At 40.6% G+C, this 21,148-nt stretch overlaps 1 protein-coding gene across 1 annotated transcript; it reads right to left on the reverse strand.

The window, feature by feature from the left end:
- Positions 1–3,878: 3,878 nt before the first annotated feature.
- On the reverse strand, positions 3,879–18,514 carry LOC111250530 (uncharacterized). The gene is made up of 11 exons (XM_022805949.2): positions 17,910–18,514; positions 17,168–17,538; positions 16,426–16,595; positions 16,013–16,203; positions 15,667–15,811; positions 15,027–15,159; positions 14,324–14,432; positions 13,081–13,152; positions 12,654–12,797; positions 11,907–12,062; positions 3,879–5,681 (listed from the first exon to the last, which is right to left on the reverse strand). The coding sequence occupies exons 2-11, from the start codon at positions 17,404–17,406 to the stop codon at positions 4,470–4,472; spliced, it is 2,571 nt and encodes an 856-aa protein (XP_022661684.2). The 5' UTR covers positions 17,407–17,538; positions 17,910–18,514; the 3' UTR covers positions 3,879–4,469.
- Positions 18,515–21,148: the final 2,634 nt, after the last annotated feature.

The raw sequence follows: 21,148 nt of genomic DNA on the forward strand, positions 1-21,148 counted from the left end.
AAAATTTAGGGGGCAACACTCAGTCGTCATAAGCTATGGAGACATCCATAAACGATACTAAACTATAATGCCATAATAATCATGTGTATACGCTAGTCCTTATCAGTTCCGCTGTAAGAGATTTCTCAAATCCAGAGAACAAACCCTCAAAAACTCTCATACTGACTTCATACTGTTTGAGCATCATCTGCTTTCTGAATACATACGTCCTTACTATTGGAAAGTTAGAGGAACTCAGTACAAATTTATAGATCTCGAAAAGCCTATATTTTTCGGTATACAACAGTATCTAGCTTTGCGGTGGTCTACATTCTAAGTATGAATTAATCGGTGTCCGTGTCAGTGTCCGAAACAAGTGTGGTTTTGCGTACTTAAAGTAACGACGGAACCGAAAAAATCAATAGGAAGTTTTCTGCCTTCTTTCTGCCTTGCTTCTACTCTAAATACTAGACTGACGGCGGGAGAATGCTTACTAGCACAGCAGAACGAAACAACTAGTACAACTTTCCACTTGCTTCTTCTGTTTCACTCACAGTATCCGAAATCGGTCGGACTCGGTCCATCCAATGACCTTACTCATCCCAAAAAGACACCAAATATCAGGATCTCCGGGGCAGGGAGCCTCTTATCCGTAAGGCCACGCCTAGCCACATTCCGCCTACATACATGTACTGTGGTTAAAAGTCTGCTTAAATTTCATGTTTATTATATACTACTAGCATCACTACCGCCAGTGCATTTTTCAGGATGGAAGAGGAACAGTTTGACAACTTCGGTTGGGACACAAGATACGTTCGAACTGTCGTTATAAGAAGCGCAAGCGATCAAGAAAGACGCAGATAAATTACTTCGTTAAAAATCTTACTTAGCGAAGATTCCATCTAGGGATTGGAGCCACGGCCCAGCATCTTAATTAGTTTGCGATCTCTTTCTTATTTTTTTAAAGATATTTTTCAGGAATTATATGCATTTGACCCATGAATTATCTTCGCGAGCACATAAAATCTATGGATTTGTTTTGATTAAAAAGAATTATTAATGGCCAGCCACTGGTTTTGCAGAAAAGTGCAGCTAGTTATTACAGATCGTCCATGAACGGTTGAAAGTCATAACACAACATAAAGTATGACGCGAAGTGTTCTTTCACTTAATCCAGAGGGATCAGGTATAAAGGTAATGATTGTTTAAACTGAGGTTAACCTGAGGTGATTCTGAAAGTTCCGCTAGCTTTTTGAAGATCATTTTTGTCATTAAAAATTCGCACAGAGTAATTGTAGAGCTGCCAGCTACTATGTGACAAGAAGTGTCCACTTGTTCGCTATCCGGGTCGCTGTTGGTCATCCTCATTCATAGTTTCTTTTTACTTTGTTCGGTGATAAATGTAATGATTTTACCTTAGATGATTGCGCTTTGAAAAGCTAAGATAGATAAAGCAGATCAGATCTTGGCCACTTCTCAAAATCTCCAATCAGTGGGAACATGTTTTAGGACAAGGTTCATATGCCCTATGTCCCATTCTAAAAACTGATAGAAAAGTACAACAACTTTGCTGCAATGTTTCTACTATGTCCGTACAGTCTATTTCCGATATGAGCCGTCCTTCCGTGACGCATTCGTTCTACACCGATACAACGATAAAAACTAAAAAAACATTAGTTTTTTCTACTAATGGTTAAAAATAAGTCAAAAGAGACCAGCTGTTGCTTCTAGTGGTTTCTTCGGCGCTTACGGCGCATAGCGTAGTAGCTTCCTGTGCGTCGAAAACGCGTTTACCCTTTTGTTGCATCATCTCCATTAGCCTGCCGCTGCCGACTTTAGTTAGCATCGGCTTTTTCATCGCTGCTGCTTTTCTCGCGCCCTCTGACGCCCAGCTAGTTCTGCAATGGACCCATCACCCGTTTACACACACAATATGCTATGTATATATAGAGGCTATGCCGTGTATTCCTCTCTACCTTTAAAGTATCGCTCGGAAGTTTAGCTACACCTCTGCCGCCACAAGTACTCGTTCGCGAAGTTCACAATCTATTTATGCAAATAGAAGTGCATAAAGACGCCGATAACGACCACGATCTCGGTGTTGCCTCCGAATAGAATTAAATATGCATATATATGACTTCTGAACTGCGCCCGGCTGCTAGCCAGAGCTTAAGTCGCTCGCTCGCATTTCCGGAAAGTTAACGATCGACTTTGATCCTTTTTCATCGGACGATTTCATTCTTCAGCAGCGGTCGGTGCTAATGTCGCTACTATGATTACGACCGGGGTAGCCCAGAAGATAAGAGAAATTAAGAGGACCAGTTAAAGTGCTGGGTAGACTCCTATCTGCCTATCGGTTATTGCAGTGGACGATACCTGAAGTAGTGGAATGTTGATCTGCTTTAATAGTTGGAAAATCTCCTGGCACTGAATTGTAGGGGGAAGTGATATCGTGCGCCCGTACCTTACTTATGTACCCCTTTTCCCTTTTTTGTTGTTCTGCTTCTTCACTTTTTTTTAGGCAAATTCAGGACCACATACATACATTGTCTGATGTCTCTTGTAAACAATGATATAAAACAAACACCCGGATACAATTAGATGTTCCATACGGAAATGGCATTAAGTGGAACGTGAACCTTGCTTCAAAAGAAAAGTCATTGCCAAAAAATGGCATTTATCGAATGGGTTCGAGGTTATTGCTGCCACAGAAGGTAGTATCCGATGCCCGGGTTATTTAAAGGGGTCATCTTAGTTTAGAAACCCACAAACGACAGAATATGCAAGTAATATACTCAGAGACCTATAAAAGTCAATATATTTTGAGAGTTCGTAAAAAAATCGACCTTTTTTTATTTCACGTGTGAATAGTCCCGTTTGTTGGCTTATTTGTAAGAAGACAAATACTAATGAAATTCAGTTAAGTTTTTCTTCTTCGTTCAGTTTGATAAATTTCAGCATCGTGTTATGGCCTGTGTCAGAGTTATTAATAACAGAGTTAAGTTATTAAACATTTTCATATAAAACGTGCACACCCCCGATTGTTTACGCAAACATTTGTTATTAAACGTTTTATTTATTCATAATATTTTGATAATGATGATAATTATAACCAACGCAAATACAAGATCGTACTTAGCCGTGCGTCTCCCGTAAATGCTTCCGGCGTCTTTAGATAATGCCAATGACTTGAGGAAATATTCATGGAGCATTTTAGTTGCAGAAAAGAGTTAAGAGTAAACTTCAAACGTTTCCTCCTCTTTTCTTTCTATTTTAATGCCCCTTGACAACCGTTAAAAGTATATTTGCGTTGTCCTGTATTCGTATCTTGTGTTCCGCAGGAGTGAGCACTCTAAACTTCAGCGAAGAGGCGTCGTTTCTGTGAAAAATGGCCTATCCGAGACGTTCGCCCCGGCTATCCTACAAGTGAACCCCAATGCGCTTTGGAGAATCTATGAAGTGTTATTCAAACCTAGAAAAAAAAGCTAGACAAAACTGTTTCTACCTACACGTAAAATTATCTCACGTGTAAATGTATATGGATACTACATATTGGATTGAATACTACATATTGCCGACCAGGATCAAACATTCATGTGACGCAAGGTAACCGGGTTTTGGCAGATGCTGAGATGGCATGTGGAACCGCTATAAAACGAAAACGACTGGTATAATAACTACCGGTGGTACTTTTAACGTGCTTGATAAGTGCTCCCTGCGGCAGACCGCCGTAATGTACGACAAAAATGGATTATAGCTTAGTTAAGTATCTTTCTATTATGGAAGTTGTAACAGGTTCCGCACAAGTTTCCACTTTTCGTCCTGGACAGGGCAGCCGCAATTAGTAAAGCAAATTGCCTCGCGCAATTTTTAACTTGACTAAACAACCGAATGAGAAATTTCCTGGAATAGAACCTTGGTTTTTTATTTTTTACTTTCTTTTTCAATTTACATTTCCTCACTATGCTCTCGCTTTCTCAAGCGCAAGGAACCTGTTAACAGGTTCAAGTTACTTGTCACAGCAATGATTGCTCTATTTCCATTACAGGTACTACTTAATTACCGAAATTCAAGCTGAAAAGTGAGTATCTAAGAAAATTACATATATAGTTTATTTTGAAGTTGTTAAATATTACTACCATTAATCATTTGATATTATATACAGCAGTTAGCTTCCACTCAATCGGCACGCTATTGTCCAGGTATACTTAGTAGTTCATGTAACATGACTGCTCTGGCGTTGATCGTTCGCGGCTGAATCTTTCCGTTCTCTTTTTGTACGACCTCGAGCAATGTTTTCGATGTTTTGCCCCAGTTGTGGTGCCGATGTCTTCTTACCTGCCAAGAAGAAGCGGACCTATAACCTGAGCTAAGCAACAGCGCTTCGGCAGACTTGGCACGCATTCCTATCGGCACTTTGTGTCATCTGTCACAATATGACGGACATTCGAGGGCGAGCAACTTGCGATCATTCGTATGAGTATATCTGTTTACAGGTCGCTCACGCGTCCAGCAAAGAGTACAGCGTTCGAGTGAACATCCTCAATCAGGAAAATGAAAGGTCGGTCCGCTCTGAATTCGGCTGTTTTTGGATTCATGAGGCTTGAGTGCTGATGGATAGCGGCAGTGGTTGCCAAAGCTTCGGTACCTTTCTCATCTACGTCAATAAGCGCTTTGTGGTAAATTGTATTTAGCGCGATCACTGGGCGTGCCGCGATTCCAGTTAGGTTGGCAAAGTTTGGTGAGAACATCGAATTAAGACCGACTTCTTGAAGAACTCCGCGCATATCGTAAGCAAGACTCAAAGAAAATTTCGGCAAAGTCAGGTATACTTTCTGCTTGATTGTTTGACCGAGCTCCTCAAGAATCTGCGAGTAGCTTATGGTGTGCTCGAGTCGATAAAGGTCTTTTGTGTTCTTTGGTAGGATGACCACCATAACCATATCCCCGTTACGGTATGGTAGCTCAATTGCCTGATAATCCTTGTTGTCAATATGGATGAAGTTGCCTTCTTGGTACATAAGGGCAACATTGTTTACCCTATGAAAGCCGTGAAACTTGTCCTTCTGGGTATTCTCTGAAGGAAACGGATACTCCCAATTGCCCTGAAAGTAAACCGCGTTTAGAACCACGAGTGGTATAGTCGGTGGTAAGGGTCTTTCTAGCAGTACCGGAATCTTTCCTTTGGTCTGATCTTTGACCCAGTTGTTCAGATCCGATACAGCTTCTTCAGGAGCAGTTTTTAAGGGTGCCGAGTATAATCCTGCATTGTAATATTTCTGCAGCTCGTCGCGGTATTTACGATTTACTGCCAGACCCTCCGTGACGAAAACTCCATTGGCTATCTGAAGCTCAAAGTCTTTTACGGCAGGTGCGAATGACGCGAGTAGATTACCGACAGCCATATCCAATGTAGTCTTATTCAGCGCATAGCGAGGCAGTTCCAGAACGTCCTCTATTTCTCGTTTCGTCAGGCCTCGCGCGCCCAGATGGATCATTCCAACAATCGCTGACACGGCTATGGGTGACAGAAAAATGTTGCCCTCCTTTCGATTCAGCTGCCGATAGATTTTCTCCCCAAAACGATTGTAGAGCATAACCACCTGTTTGGTATCCTTGTCGAGAGGCTTTTTATCGCCGCGGACTGTCACTACTATTAGAACTACAATCATTGACGCCGTTCTGATTAGCATTTTGCTTGACTAACGTATTTTGGATCTTCGAACGCTCGCCGTATTCACGTATGCCCCGTATTTAGCCAGTTGCTTTAGCTCGGCGGCGTAGCTTATCGTTGGGTTATTTTCAACTTTTTTGCTTCACAAAACCATCAGGTTGACTTTCTGTAATTTTGATTTTTAAATCGCACACGTTCGTTTTTCTGTAGATCCTTAGTGTGTGTATATAGGATGCACTATGTACGACAGCAGGTGGCGTTCATGATGTACGCGGTCAATGAAACCAATGGAGTTATCAAGTAAAGGATCAAGTTTAGGGTAGGCTTTTTACTTGTTTACCTGCTTCGATTAATTTGGTTAGAGGAGAGATATGGTCGTCGTGTGTTACGTCCAGCCAAGCTCACATATTCACTCTAAGAAACAACAGAATTGGCAGCGTGGACACGTTCAATCGGCAGACATCCAACGAAGTCTCGAAATGAAAAACACAACGCAGTGGTAAGCAAGTGTTGAGTTTCGTGATTTCTTTTTTTTCTCACTCGTTATTTCCTACATTAGATTTTCGCGCAAGTACGGCCGTCGTCTGGAGGCCGCTCGCGAGGCAGACAATGAGATAAGCTGGTTACGAGCTGGGTACTGGCGCGGCTGCTGGCTACAGAGATGACAGCAAGTAACAGTCGTCAACGGAACAGACAAACAATAAAAATCTGATACGAAACGAACGGAGAAAAGTAACCCATATGCACGGCGACAGACCAGACAATTGCTGGTTCGTTTTGAACGTTTCGAAGGTAAGGAAGTCAACGCGGCAAATATGAACCTCTCCGGTGACAGTAGCGATTTTGGCGGTGGCTGCACCGCCGTCGCGAGGGCCACGGCGGCGCGATGCTGTAGGGGCGTTTACTTTTACTGCCACCATCTGGATGCTGTTAGCAGTCGCCACAACAGCCCTCAAGAAGAGACTGCGGTAGAAAAAGAACCTTAGAACATATTACAAGGGAGAAAGAGATAAACATGCATGTACACACAATAATATCATCCAGAAGTTGTCGCAGCGCCACCGCGGCTATATTTGACACCGAAATAAGTAACAGACTCAGCAAGAAGGGCATCGTTGACATCATCACCAACAACTTCATCTTTGCTGGGTGTAAAAAACTCTGCCCGTGGGATTCTCTCTTCCGCGCGGACGCCATGCACCGTACGCCGCACACCTCACCCCGTGCAGTCGGCAGACGAAAGGGAGAATAAGTCGAGACGAAAAATTATACAGCGGATGTTATATTGCTGGATAATAGTTCTTGCCACTGCCGCGAAAGCCTGACACAGTAGCAGATTTCTCTATTAGAAACGATAGCAGCAAAATGCTGTTGCTTGGAACCATCGAAACAGAAACAGCGACAGCATCCATTACAATGGATGCGATGGAAAGTACAATATTAATCGTTGCCTTCACTGCTATTCTTCCAGCTGTCACTGTAGCTAGCAACCACATAAATTTGTATTCAATGCCTGTTTTCTTGCCGGCGTTTGACGGACAACGTAATACGTTGGCGTCACTAATCGTTGTGCCGATCCTTCGTTTGTCGCTTATTTGTCGATCGGACCGATGTTCGTATTCTGCTTAAGGAGGACGCTTTTAAAAACTCATTTTCTCATTGCTTCGTATGCATTTCTATTTTGGTTCGGTTCATTAGGTTTCCATTGAGCTATCAAAACGAAAGGAGGTTCTGTAGACGTCTGGAAACTGTGACAAATTCTGCATAGCAGCGTTTTCCTATCTTTTATATCCTATGCGTAATACGTGTCCGTATTATACACGTATTCTTGTCGATGTATGTATTTCATATCGTGTCTACACGACAATATGAATTTCATCGTACACGTATAAACATTATAGCCGTTTATGCAGTGGCTATCATATATAAATCATGTGTAAAAATGGTAAGTGTTTCCAGAAAGGCACATCTGGCTTAAACTGTAGGAAAGTTGAGTGCCTCGCACGCAGCCGGTGAATATAACTAGCGTTATGTGCTCTGTGTCTTCCTGAAGGACCTTCGTGTGTACGCGTTATATGACCGAATGTAATATAGAGACATGCACTTGGTGACGCCTGCTAGTCTGAACCGCCTGACTTTGGGACCGACCTGTTACTGATTTGTCGGTCAATCTGACGTCAAGACGTATGCGTAATAGTGGTACGTTATCCGTATTCGAAATTGACCATCGTTAAAGCGATGACGACCTCTCGTTCTGTACGACGATTAAGGTGATAATCGGGTTTCGTTACGCAGAAAGGACTGCTGCAACAAGTCAATCTGTTCAATAGAACAGCTCGATCCAGTCAATATATTTCTTTTATTTATTAAAGAAAAAATATTTATTTATTTTATTAAAACGCGCTTGAACTTGCGAAATGCATAGGCTCTATGTGTGTAGCTTCTGTCAAAATATAAGTCGGCTCTGGGGTCGATTGTAAATTCAATTTGGTATTTTTGCGGCAGTATAAAAGCAGTTTTGTGACGGCTCCGAGCATAGGTGCACTCTATTTAGGCCTCGACCTGAGTAGGCGGAAGCGATGCTTAACTGCAGTAGCCAATGTAAAGCCGAAAACGTCTATTTACTTAGCTGAGAAAACCAACAGGCGTCAAGTAGTCTAAACGAATTCGGTTATGTAAAGTACGGATGCCGTTCTGCCGTGTATGATAACCGTGAACAAAATGGAAACATACGTTTGTGTCAGCTATACGGCCCGAGCGGTAAAATCGTCTGCGCGCGTTCTGAACGAAATACCTGTCGACACATTGTAACAACGTTTTCGTGCTCCGTATCTAGTACCTAGGCATTCGTTCAAAGGCTGGCTCACGGCAAGGACGAAGAGTCCCTACCGCCGAATTTGAAAATCTATATTCGTACACTTAGCAGGCAAACAAACACCCACTACGCAATCACGGACACACCTCGTCGCAGTGGCGTTATGTCCAGTGATACTGCATTTCCCGTGTGAACGATGGCTTCCTCGTCCCAGCTAATTTGAACAGTCACAATTCGATTCCTATCTTAGGCGCTGCCTATTTTTAGATCTCTCATTATTTTTATAGTTAGTAATATATGTTTCAAACGTATGTACACATGGCCAAACTTTACAGGCATGTAAACAGGCACCTTTGTTTAGACGCGTACAGACATATAAGAACCTCCGTATTTTCCCATTTCTTACAGGTTAAAATACATACATACATACATACATATAGATAGTATGCGATTCAAAGATACAGTGGAAGATCTTTGATTTTCAGTTCTGAGATTAATCATCACTGCAGATGTCCTAGAACGATTAGGCCACAGCCTAACAATGATCGTTCGTAGAGCTTCTTGCATAGAAATCGTATCATACAGCTTCAAGCAGCTCATTAATAACCGAAGTCCTTCAAATTAGAAATCGAGTACATTTTTAATTCGTATTCTAAATTTTGGCTCAAAATTGTTTTAATTACTCCCTTATTCTGCTACCGGTAACGAACGGAGGGCAACTGTACCAGCCCTGAATTTCGTTTTCGTACCAGAAAGCAAATAGACTCCAATTTAGACACTCTTTTTTTACGACACGTAGATTCGCAGAGATTAAAAAAATAGTCCTGAATTAGGTGATCTCTCGGGGCCTCGGAAGTGTTTATTATGTTAAATGAACACATAACGCTGTGGGATATTATAGATCTCTGCGCAGTTCATACGCGATAATCTTTTTCAGTGAAAGGCAATTGCGGTACACACAGACAAAAAAATTCAATAACGCGTCCCGCGAAAAATTCAAATAAAATGTTCAATAATGATTCACAATGTGTACAATACACGGTACTACCGATATGTTCTACGCTATTTAATCGGTCTATTTTATCGCGATGAGAAATTCCGGTCTTTTTATCCGTTGAAAAAAGTAATTTTTCTTTGAATTATATAATTTGTTTATCTCAGTTCGGTTGCTGTTTATCCCCAACAGACTAAACATTGTTTCGAGGACTCGAAAAGCGAAAAATCGTATATAAAAGCTAGTGAAAATTGAAAAAATAAGGCAAAACTTAGCAGTAATATTGGGTAGATACGCTAAGGTGTCATCCTTCAATGGTTTGTTTACAATAGAAACATGCCTTCTTTAGCTGGCCGAATGTTTTTAGTAATCACTTTCACAGAACTTTGTCTTTGTCCAACCATTCGAGAGGATGTGTTCTTAAACCGCTTTAGGTCTAACCTCGAAGTATTTACACTGCGATTATCTCTTCTAAGTTGTTTTTTTGCCAATACATATATCGATCAGAACTTGTCAGTCTAGGAACGCCCCACATGCGATAAGTTTCGTATAAACAACGTACTCAGATGTCAAAATGTAAACTTTTAAGCGTAATACGTATTAGCTAATAGCTTATACGAACGGCAGGAAAAACAATCTCTCGGCCGACTGCTGTTTACGAAACAGGTGGTGTTATTTACGTGGTTTTTTTTCCTTATCAAGGGTTACTTACTAGCAGGACTTATTTACGTACCTACTTACAGTATTTACATACTTACTAGCAGTTAATCATGATATAGACATGTCGATGCTTGCAACATGTATGAAATAGCCACTTCAATATACAGAAATCTAGAAATTTTCTTGTTACTGAACACTGCGGACAGGCCGAACAGCCCGAGTTAAGTTAGACATATTATAGGTTGACAAAAGGACACTCAGACTGGTCGATCGCAGCGCGTTATCCTACTGTTATTCGTATAACTCGTACGTACTATAATATAAGAAAGTTGACGCCACTGTTCTATTCAATTTTGCAGACATCCATTACTGGAGTACCAGAACTGACTGGCTCAATTATCCTACCGACCTTTTTTTTTATGTTTCCACCAACTTCTTATATTAGAGATCAACCGAAGATATCGTTTTATATGACCAGTCGCGATGTCATATTTTTGCGTTTGTATACTGGATGCTATCGGCGCCGTATAGCGTCCCCATAGAACGATGGTCGTCTTTAATCGATAAGCTGCTCATTTTACAGGAAATCATTGGGTTGAGCGTCAAGCAACCTATTGTCAGTAGAGATAACTTAATTGTATGAAATAATCCTTATCGAATTGTTGACTACGGGCCGGTCTCGGGTCGTTGTATCTGCAGTTGAAATGCAGTATCTAAGCTAAGGGCCTGACAAAAGCACCGAATCCCCCTGCATCGACTAAGTCAGTGAGTTGTTGTCTAGGCCAATAGCGATCACTTCGACGTCGTAGCGATGTACTCTGTACCTAGGTAGGCTTCTGTCAATTTATAGTATCTAGATAGATATTTGGATTCAATCAAAGGGGTCATGGATTCATGCTATTCGAAAGCATTTTCTGAAAACCGCTCGACGCGGCAAACAAACACCAGTATAGTTTATTGGAAAACTAAAAGGTCAAACACGAGAGGTTAACGTGCAGTTCCATTAAAGGGTCTTCTTTCTCGGCTTTTTCGGTGTTAGATATAGAAGGAAGGTGTAACAATAACCCCCCTCTAGCGGTACAGTTTACGATTAGGTAAAAGCTAGGATTGGGAAGAGGTAGCAGGACTTTACAGGAATCGAAACGAAAAACACAAGGCGCAATTAGCGTAAGATAATAAAGAAGAACATGAGCGCAACTTCAATAGGAACACTTAACAGGGATTTGATATTTATTTCGTAAACATTCCTTAAATAACATGCTTAAGCTAACGTGGTCATCAAATAATTCTAACAAATTGTCAAGCCACTTGCCAAAGGCGGGTTTTACCTGTTCAGCCGTAACGAATAAGGTAGCCTTCATAATTTGACCATTAAAGGATGTAACTGAGGAAGCCTAGTGCTGTTAAGATGAACAACCGGATCTTTCAAGCCATATCAGATTGAAACAAACGAGTTACAACGTGACATTTTCTCACGAGGCTGTTAAATGGTTTTAGTTAAATTCTTATTACTGCAAATCATGTTACAGGTTTTTTTTTTTTATAAGCAACTGACCCTTAGCACCATAGGCCACAGTCCTATACGACCTTACGACATATAAGCTATCTTCGTCTAGTTTTCCTGCGAAATGCACAACTATTAGACTACACATTCCGCTGAGGACTTTTAATATAGTAGTGAGACCAGGACGAACGCCTGCATAATCTCTGGGTATACATATCTTTACGTGCCTACCAAGCAACGATGTTTAATCGCAGAACATCTATTGAACCCATTTGTATTACAGCTTTGAAACTTTGCCAACGAAAAGGAAAAGTCCTGTACGGGAGTCTCTGATAATGAACAGGAATGGCGAGGTGGCATGAAACTTGACGACCCTGGAACGCGTAGCATGGGCCGCGGCTGTCGATGCAGCTGCTAGGGTTCCTTGCTCGTTTACCTGTGGAAAAAAAGGCAAAATTATCGGTCGATGGTCGTTGGTATATTAATGGTTGTTTAGGACCTTAAGGACGCTGGTTGTTTCGTAGGCTTTCTTTACGAATAAGGAGCGTCATCGATAAGCACGAGGCGAGTATATGGCGAGATAATGAGGCGACTTGCCCTCGATGCGGGACAAGGCACAAACGAAAAGCCAGAGGTGGGCTATGTAAGGCAATTCAAAAGTCATATTTTTGTTCTATAGGGCCATTGTTGCGTTAGTGTAAGTGCGTAAGGCAACGGTCTAGTTCGTTTGGATATGTCCCAAGATCTGTGCGACACTTTTAGGCAATTTTTGTCTAATTTTTTTCGAGTGACCAGTTAAGAAGATCTTTGTTGTTCCGTTTGGCAGCTACACTGTGAGGTCAGGTAGCGCTAAATTCCCTCAAGAATACACTCTACTACACTGAGTATGTTACGCCTATTAACAAGCGAGCGTATTATCATAGGCGATGGAGTTTTTACCCATAACTGTACTGCTTTTAGTAAAGAGCAATTCTTCAGATCGAGCAGATGGCTTCCAAAACCAAATCTCTCATGCAGAGTCACCCACCTCAATAACAGCCTGATGTACGAATTCATTAATGTGTAGACTATCATCTGCGGTGAAGTATGGCAACTCCGCAATGCCTTGATTAAACCCAGAGCGCATTCCCAGCTTTTGTAGGTATTCCTTTAGATTAAGTCGTGAGCTTATCTGTGGATGCAAGAACAAATTTATCTTGACAACGACTGATATCAACTACGATTGCTGTATCAAGTACTCGTATCCAGCATGCAAGGATACCGTTAGACAACACGATGCGATTCGAGTCCGTTGTAGATAACGTCATACTTTTTTTTTTATAATATAATAAGGATATTTCTGTTGACTAGTAGATAACCAATTTGAGTAGTTATGTATCAGAATAAATTGTGAACTTTTTAGTATATAGGGCTACAATATATAGAAACGACAGATACTGTATAATCAGTACAACCTTAAATAGAGGCAGTATGACCTCGACCAGAGCGGGCTCCATCTCCAACACGATCTGTCGCACATCGTCCGTCTATATGTCGAAAAATTAATGATTTATTTTTATTGCGTGTTACTACCATTTCACTTTGAATCATTGAAAGTTTGGGTCAAAACCACTGCCGATTTATCAAGAAGTTTAGAAAAAAAAGAACTCTTTCATATTACGCCAGAGACAAAACAGGATACAGCTTTCCTAACACATTGTATACTCCTAGAACGACATTTACGCACAATACGTATAGAAATTATAATATTATCAGCAATGATATCTGTATTGAAAAATGGCAATTCCTACAAAACAAAATTAAAATGATGACTATTGTTAACTTGTATTGCCGACTGAGGGTTTGGTTAAGCATTCCGATATTTAGCCATGTTTTGAGGTAACGAACTTCGAAGACAGCACATTCAAGAATAACACACTTGTAGATTGGCTGCTAGCCGAAAAGGTTTGAAAAATACAATATTTTTTCTTTTAAATCTACGTATGTATACAAAGCAACAACTTTTCTAAGTATACTTCATGCATCGAGTCAAGTCCAAAACAATTATAGCTAACGTAGGCCCCTAGTACTGTAAAAATATCAAATGATAGACGCCTAGATCTTCACCGGTATTTAAAACTAAATTGGGCTGAGAGAGAAATTTTAATTAAATAATAATTTAAAATAACAATAAACACTGTTCACAGGTAGGCCGAGTGTTGCCGAGGCCGACTGCCGAGGTTGCATATGCCTCATGATGGACCTTCAATCGCGTCCTATTTATAACTGTTACTAAAAATCGCAAGGAATCGGTCGTCAATTAGTGATTTTAGAGTACCTACTCGGTTAAATTGAGCTATCTATTTTTCCTTTGAACTGAAACGAAGGTCTTTTGCTGAAGTAAGCTAGCTTCTAACAAAAATTGTTTCTATATCAGATAGGCCCGATCAACTGAAAAAGCTGATCATTTTTCGTTGCCAGAACCGTTAGACACTCGGCATAATAAACATCAAGGCACACACGGATGTAATCAGGGGATTAGGCACGAGGGACAGGTAATAAACAGGCATGTAAATTGCACTGTTTTGAAGGTGTTAGGGTATATAGAGCTGGCTTGGATGCTTTAATTAAGGTACCAGTTATATATATATATATATATGTATAGGTATCTTTTTTTAGCTAGATAGCAAGATGCCACTGTGATCTGATTCAGCTTACATTGATATTATCCAAGATGCTACCCATTCGGGATGGGTCATCTGGCAGCAAAATGGTCATTCTCATTTGGTAACCGGTGTACGGCACGTCCAGGGCGGAAAGCTTCAGTCTGTAATCCCACAACAGGTCAGTGATGCACGAAAAACGTTGGCTGAGCAACTTGGCAACGCCATTTATCCCTCACGTTGCTACTGTTAATGGAAATATACGAAAATGGAAGCGTAGCCACGTATGTACCAGTACTTCGGATATTATTGTATATACCACTGACATTGCCTATTAATGATCATCCATAAACAGCACACATTTTACAGTATTTTGAGGTATGTCTTATTAGGAAGGAAAATGGAATGGATTGGTATTATTCTTTGTGAAGAAATGCTACTCCTAGACCTAACATGTACGTGATTTTTGGACCCTGAACACGTTCTCAATCTGTTTGTGTGCCTCAATAAATCGATTGGGTGGTTACCAGCCTGCTTAGCTCAGTTTTTTGCTTCAAAGAAGACTGGTCAGAACTCAATATGCCGGCTCGTTGCGAGTAGGCTGAATAATGTGCTAGCAGTTGATTTTTGTGTTTTTTTAATCTCTAGATGGAATTTATTCGAATAGCATCAGTCTTCATTGGTTTTCTGGTTCCTAATCATAAGAAGCCAGGGGGTCCAGGATGTCAATGGGGGGTCGTCGGTGTACTTCGGTATACTTCGGATAGTAGGCATATTGGTAGTAGTCAAGCATCGTCATGAAGTCGACTTCCTTTGCATAAGCCTTCTGGCCTTCGTTGAGGAAGATGCCCTTTATTGTGTTTTTCGGATCAAACTGCTTGGCCCACACGCCTGAAAACACGAAGTAGCGGAATCCAGCCCAAACAAATAGAAATCAGGTTGCGTTGTCTACAAAAAAAAGTATCTACAAAAATAAAATCACTAAGCTCTTTTTGTTAGATGACCTTTTTTAACCCTTGATTACTATTCTTCATCGGGGAGTCATTGTTCCTTATTATCTATGCGTTATAGGAACACAGAGAAATTCTGATAATTGATGTAACACAAGGAAGGATTAATAGAAAAAAAAACATGTGTTTATTTTGTTTGTATATGCAATTCGCATTAAAAGAGAGAATAAAGTTAGGAAACATGTTCCTGACAATCGTGAACCGACAAAGTGGTTTTATGCGCAAGTGTCGGGTGCTTGAACACATGATAGCATAAGTCTAACATGATCTCAATAATTAATAACAGCATCTAAAAAACAAAGGCACCTCATTCACATTGAGGACACGAATATCTAACACTACAAAGCAAAGATGTCGATCTCAGCCAGTACACACTCCTTTTGCTTACCCTTAAAGAAGATAACGTTTGCCAAAATCATGATCGTGTTCGGAAGTACTTCGTGGTCACCAAAGGCATTTTTAATATGACCTTTTGTCTTTAGCGTAACTAGCGTGTCGAGAACTTTCAGAGTTGCCGATCGCTGAAAGTTTACCTAAAGGAAATACTTACATTAAAATTGTAACTGTATGGCGCCGGCTTCATTAAGTGTATATATATTGAACCGGACAATTTTTTTACTATTTTTTGTTCAAAGTATGTAAAAACAATGTATGTTTATCCCAAGACACATTAGTAATCTAGGCAATTTATTTGTATTATAATGAAAATCACATACAGATTCTCTTATAAGTACCTCTTGTACAGAAACTCCATAATAGTTCTCCAATTTTCCCTTGATTTCAGGCAAAATTTTGATTTTGCTGTCAATCAGCATTGTGTTAACGTCAATCAGCTCGTTCGTTCCAGTTTCCTCATTGACCAGACTCCGGGCTGATTTGAATCCGTCAAGGAGGAACTGCTTTAGGTCCTTTGAGTGCTCGTAACCTGCAGATGAATTAGTTAAACACCTATTATTCTATTACTGATAAAACTGCTGGACATTACGCAATTTACAGGACATGCGTAAAGCATCATAAAATCGTTTTAAATTTGATTCTGTGTATAAGATGGATCCCAAGCAGTTCTTCTTTGATTAGTGGAGACCAAAAATTTCCGCTTTGTCCCTTTTGCATGGGATATGAAAAACGCTGAAGTTTTCGAACTCACCGAGCACTTTTGCCATTTCTTCCGCCGTGCGTCCAGCAGACCCCTGGTACGCCATCGAAAGAACGGTCGATATAGCGAATGGTGCAAAAAAAACGTTGTCATGATCGGCAACCCGCTTAAATAGCTCAAGTGCCAAGCCATTGCTCGAGTTCGCCACCCGGATGGCCTTACTGTATATGGAAAATTCCAACATTAGATACGTATCAGGCGAAACGAACCAAGTACCTATCGCTCATTGATATACAGTTATCCCTAATAAATTCAGTCATTAGGTAACCTTTCGCTTCAAGAGAGCAGCACATATGATATAATCTAACTACGTGTAACCCCCATCAAAATAATCTAGGAATGCAATTTGCGTAATAAGTATATATATATATATATACATGTTATTAATCGTTTTATCTATTATACATAATCTGGTTTTCCCTAACAATAAGCAAACATATGCAATATTACTATAGGATTGTAGTGGCCAAGCCTATTCAAGGTAACGCAATTTGCGCGTCGTAAGTTCAAAAATTTCAATTACTAAGTTGCCGGGGTGCGTAAAGTTGAAAGGCTACGCTTTATTTCCAGCTTCATATGATCGTCATTATAAATCTCCGATAAATATAAAGACTAGAATGGAATTTTTTTCTATTAGACTAGAAAATATCATACCCATAAAACTATACTTATGAGAACTAATCTAATTTATTAAAGAAAACGTTAATATTAGCAGTTAATAGTGCTGACTCACCCAATTGTGCCTAGCACGAATGCATATTCTGGCACCTTTGTTGTTGTTGTTGACGGCGGCAGTTCCTGATTATTGTTATTGGTACTATACAAATTAGCCTGGATCGTACCTTGACTACGGTTGTCCCTGTTGTATCTCTGATTGCCGTGAATGTTACCTATTCTCGGATGGGAAGATCCTGGCGATCCAGCTGCAGCACAAAGACCAATGAAACAGCATACCAGGAGAGCGCCACTCATCCTGGCTGCTATAGACGAAAAAAGGATATTCCCACAGGTTTGTTGTCCTTTACGACACACTGCCGTTGTATATGACGATGAGCAATATCCGGTCTGCTACGCTCACGAGTACCTATTCCTCTCTTCTGTGACCTGTAATCAAAGTCGACACAATGTAGAGACGTGGTGTGCATAATACACTGCTTGACGCCAGTTAGTCACTAGCGAATCAGTCACACTTACCAGTCAAACTGATCTTCTGCTGCCGTAAACGCTATTACTGTCGATTCATCATTCAAAAGGCATATATACACACACGGCAATACAGTCACAACTCTGTCCAGCGACAGAACTAACCTTAAACATCGTCCGCGACACCGCCGCGATGAAGATAAACCGAAGAAAGTGCTACTTAGAACAGTGTTTTTCAAAATACTCTGTGCCAAAACATGGTCTTTTTTCAGCCATTGACACCCCGCTGTCCATCATTATTGCCGCCCCAATTACGCTAGCGCACGTCTTACCTTCCGTTTCAGATGTTGTCTGGCAACTTGCACAGCACCTTTTCGCCTGTTACCAACAACAGCAGTAAACTGCAATAGGTGCAGTATCGAAAGTCTTAGGGAAATCCGCAGCCGATTTTGATAGCATCAATGCCACCACGTACCACCAAATCACACAGAAACTGGCGCTTACAGCTACCACGCAACAGCAGCACCCGCAACAAACTGAGTAATCTTACGACGCTCACTCGCCCGCTCGCAGTAGCGTCAGCTAAATATATCATCGGCTTTTCATACCATTTTCTTTGTTTCTCTTTTTTTGTTTTTTTTTTTTATCAGGATAGCGCCACCTCGCCGCTATGGCGCAATACGGACCCTTACCCAGATGGTGCTGCTGCTGCTGCACCATCTTCCCTGTCGATGGCCGACCACCCTCGTGTCAATAAATCATATATCCTTATGCTTCTTGTCATAGTCCAGCTTAATGCTTTCACCGCAATTACTATTGCTGTTACAGTTGTTTCTCCTGGAGCTCGCAGTCAATAGGCGCCGATGGCCAACAAATGCACGTAAACGTACACATACTTTGTGGCTCAAGATGGCTACGAAAAGACAGGCGCGGTATTTCGACGAAACTGAACTGTCTATGAGACAGGACATAATATAATGTGAGATCGCATAATTGTTCGCGCGGGGCCCCATATGACAAAATTTACACGGGTAGTATAGTATGTGTATAGGACCCCATGTACGAATTATGCAAGGGACGTAAAACGATAAACGGGTATAGAGGAAGCTCTTACCCTTAGCAGAAAACGTATTATGAAAAGAAAATAATTATAAGAAAACGTAACTCCCTAATAAATACGATATGACCATATCCAATGATTATTGAACGATAAAAAGATCATGTGTACATGGAAAGATCAGTTTTTTAACTAGCTTCAAATTCGTACGCTGATGAATAAGACAGGAATTCTAGTTCCATGGTACGAACATCCACGGGTTTGAAAAATTGACGCGAGTTTTACTTAGGCTGAAAGAAAATACTTCGAAATCTTGGGCTCAGTGCCAGGTGGTTGAGAAGCTCTTACTGTTCCCATCCGAGGTCTAGGTAAACGACGCGAGCTTCAACATCTGAAAACGTTCGAGTGAGGTGAGGCTTTACTCAATGTTGATGAACTATTATTTAGCAAAGGTACCTTTGGGTAGCCCGAATCTTATCCCGCTAATTGTTGAATAGAACCAATTCTAACCTACCTAAATCTACGATGGATTTCCTATTTTGCCAATGTGACTATTGTCTACAAATAAAGCGTGCTTGTTTTATAAGAACGTAAAACATAAGTCATAAAAATGACTACAATTGACGTGTGAAAGGCTCACACCTCGGGCGGGCCCTCATACCTAAATCCAGTATGATCTGTTTGCCCTTATACTACATAAAAATCTTCTATCTATTATATTTATTAGCGAATGCCTAACGAAAATCTGTGCAGATTTACATACGTCAGTGATTAACTATGAGGACATCTACATTAAAAAGCCGCAAACGATTCCTGTTCACGAAGATCACCTATCATCTTATAAGAAGTTCGCTCAAAAAAAGCACCGCCCTATCTGCGGAGTTCATCTGTCGCACTCGGATCGACCGAGAACAGCATATGTGTTTAGGAAAGCCGCTAAATAAACGGAAAGTCTATGATAGGACACTTTTTACTGAAATTAATGTAGCGCTTTCACCATTTGGACAGTGGAGGTACGGTAACTTGTCAGGCTGTCCTCTGCGAACGAAAATCTGATGGGAGCAAAAAAAAAACACAACAAAGATAGAGAGGAACCTGAATTACTTCTTCTACTACGAAAGATACGGTAACGACGACTATTTTGAAGAAAAAGTGCCAGTTCTCTAAAACAACTGCAATTATTCATTAAGATATCGAAAACGACCAAGCATAAGTTGCAGCAAGTTGCGCAACTATGCAGACTCTCAAACTTACAATGGCCGTAGAAGCCAATCGATATAATATATTAGATTTGGCCTATTTAGCTATAACCTTTACAGCTATAACGGTCTATTAGAAGATTTTCGTTACTTCAATGTAAGTGTATACTGGATTTTTCACTGATAGGCTCCTCTTTATAACCGTCCTGAAATCGAACGAGTGACGAAAGACACCACAGAATCATCGATGCTTCTCGATAACAATAAAACGATATACTTACATAATCTGAACATATCAAGAATACAGTAATAGCAACAACTTAAGATGCTAACTAATGAAAATATAGACGCATTTTATAATTTGAGAAAAAAAAAATATCTACCTAAGGTCGATACCTGTGACCAGATAGGTCGATGAATATTAACTGCTCGGTCCTACAACCAAATTGCGTTGCTCAGTTTGAACATACGTTTAAAAATAGCTATGATGTTTAAGAATTGTTAATTTCTAATTGCTTTTGCAAACAGTCACCTAGTTATTTATTTACCTAGTTATTATATTATATAAACTAATTAGGTGGAAAAAGACCGAGCAGAACTTACTTTGAATTAGTCAGAGAGGCTGTTCTAACAAGGGCTCGTGCACACTTTGACGATAAACCTTACGAAAAATATAGAGACGCCGTTTCAGGCATAAAGCTAACTAAGTCTTCGTGAAGACAATCTATCCGCTTTTTGGGAAAGCCTTCTCGTACCTATATGCTCCATCTAGGTGTTATCTAGACTCGGACTAGCCTTCCAAGTGGCGGAGAATTGCGGTCTCACATCTTTGCTTCACATAAACACATCTCACGCTTGACATGTCTGCGTTGATGTTAGCGCACCTGCATGATATGAAACATTACACGAATACAAATCTTAGATACTCACTCACTCACTCACTTTATTGCTTTCCTCCTTGATCCACAAAGCCCATGGACTGGAAGACTACAGTCTCCATCGACGGCTGACTGAGATGAATGTTTATGAAAAAAAAAAAAGACACAATTTAAACCAGTCGGTGCGTACGTAAAAAATCGTCGTTTGTTGTCACGCACAAGCAACGATACAGTAACGCATCGTTTCGTACGGGAGGCAAATGTGGCTAAAAGAAAAATACTGGCTACCGCATTATCCCGAACCGATTGCCCCCCCTTACCCAGACGGGTTCTTCGCTAAAGAAAACCGCCAGTTAAAACCACACCGTTGTTATTCTGTTAAAAAATACTTTTCGCTTTCCCACAGCTGCCGCGGCCAGACGTATGTCGGTTGTTGA

This window comes from Varroa destructor, unplaced genomic scaffold, assembly GCF_002443255.2.
Source record: "Varroa destructor unplaced genomic scaffold, Vdes_3.0 BEIS01000004.1, whole genome shotgun sequence".
Lineage (NCBI taxonomy): Eukaryota > Metazoa > Arthropoda > Arachnida > Mesostigmata > Varroidae > Varroa > Varroa destructor.

Bases quoted from the DNA above. Each gene is read 5' to 3' on its own strand.
- LOC111250530 (XM_022805949.2), bottom strand. From the start codon at position 17,406: ATGAGTGGCGCTCTCCTGGTATGCTGTTTCATTGGTCTTTGTGCTGCA. The intron at 16,596-17,167 runs GTGAGTCAGCAC...TTCCATATACAG, and splicing joins TTCGTGCTAGGCACAATTGG to TAAGGCCATCCGGGTGGCGA. The intron at 14,433-15,026 runs GTATACCGAAGT...GTGGGATTACAG, and splicing joins CAATATGCCTACTATCCGAA to ACTGAAGCTTTCCGCCCTGG.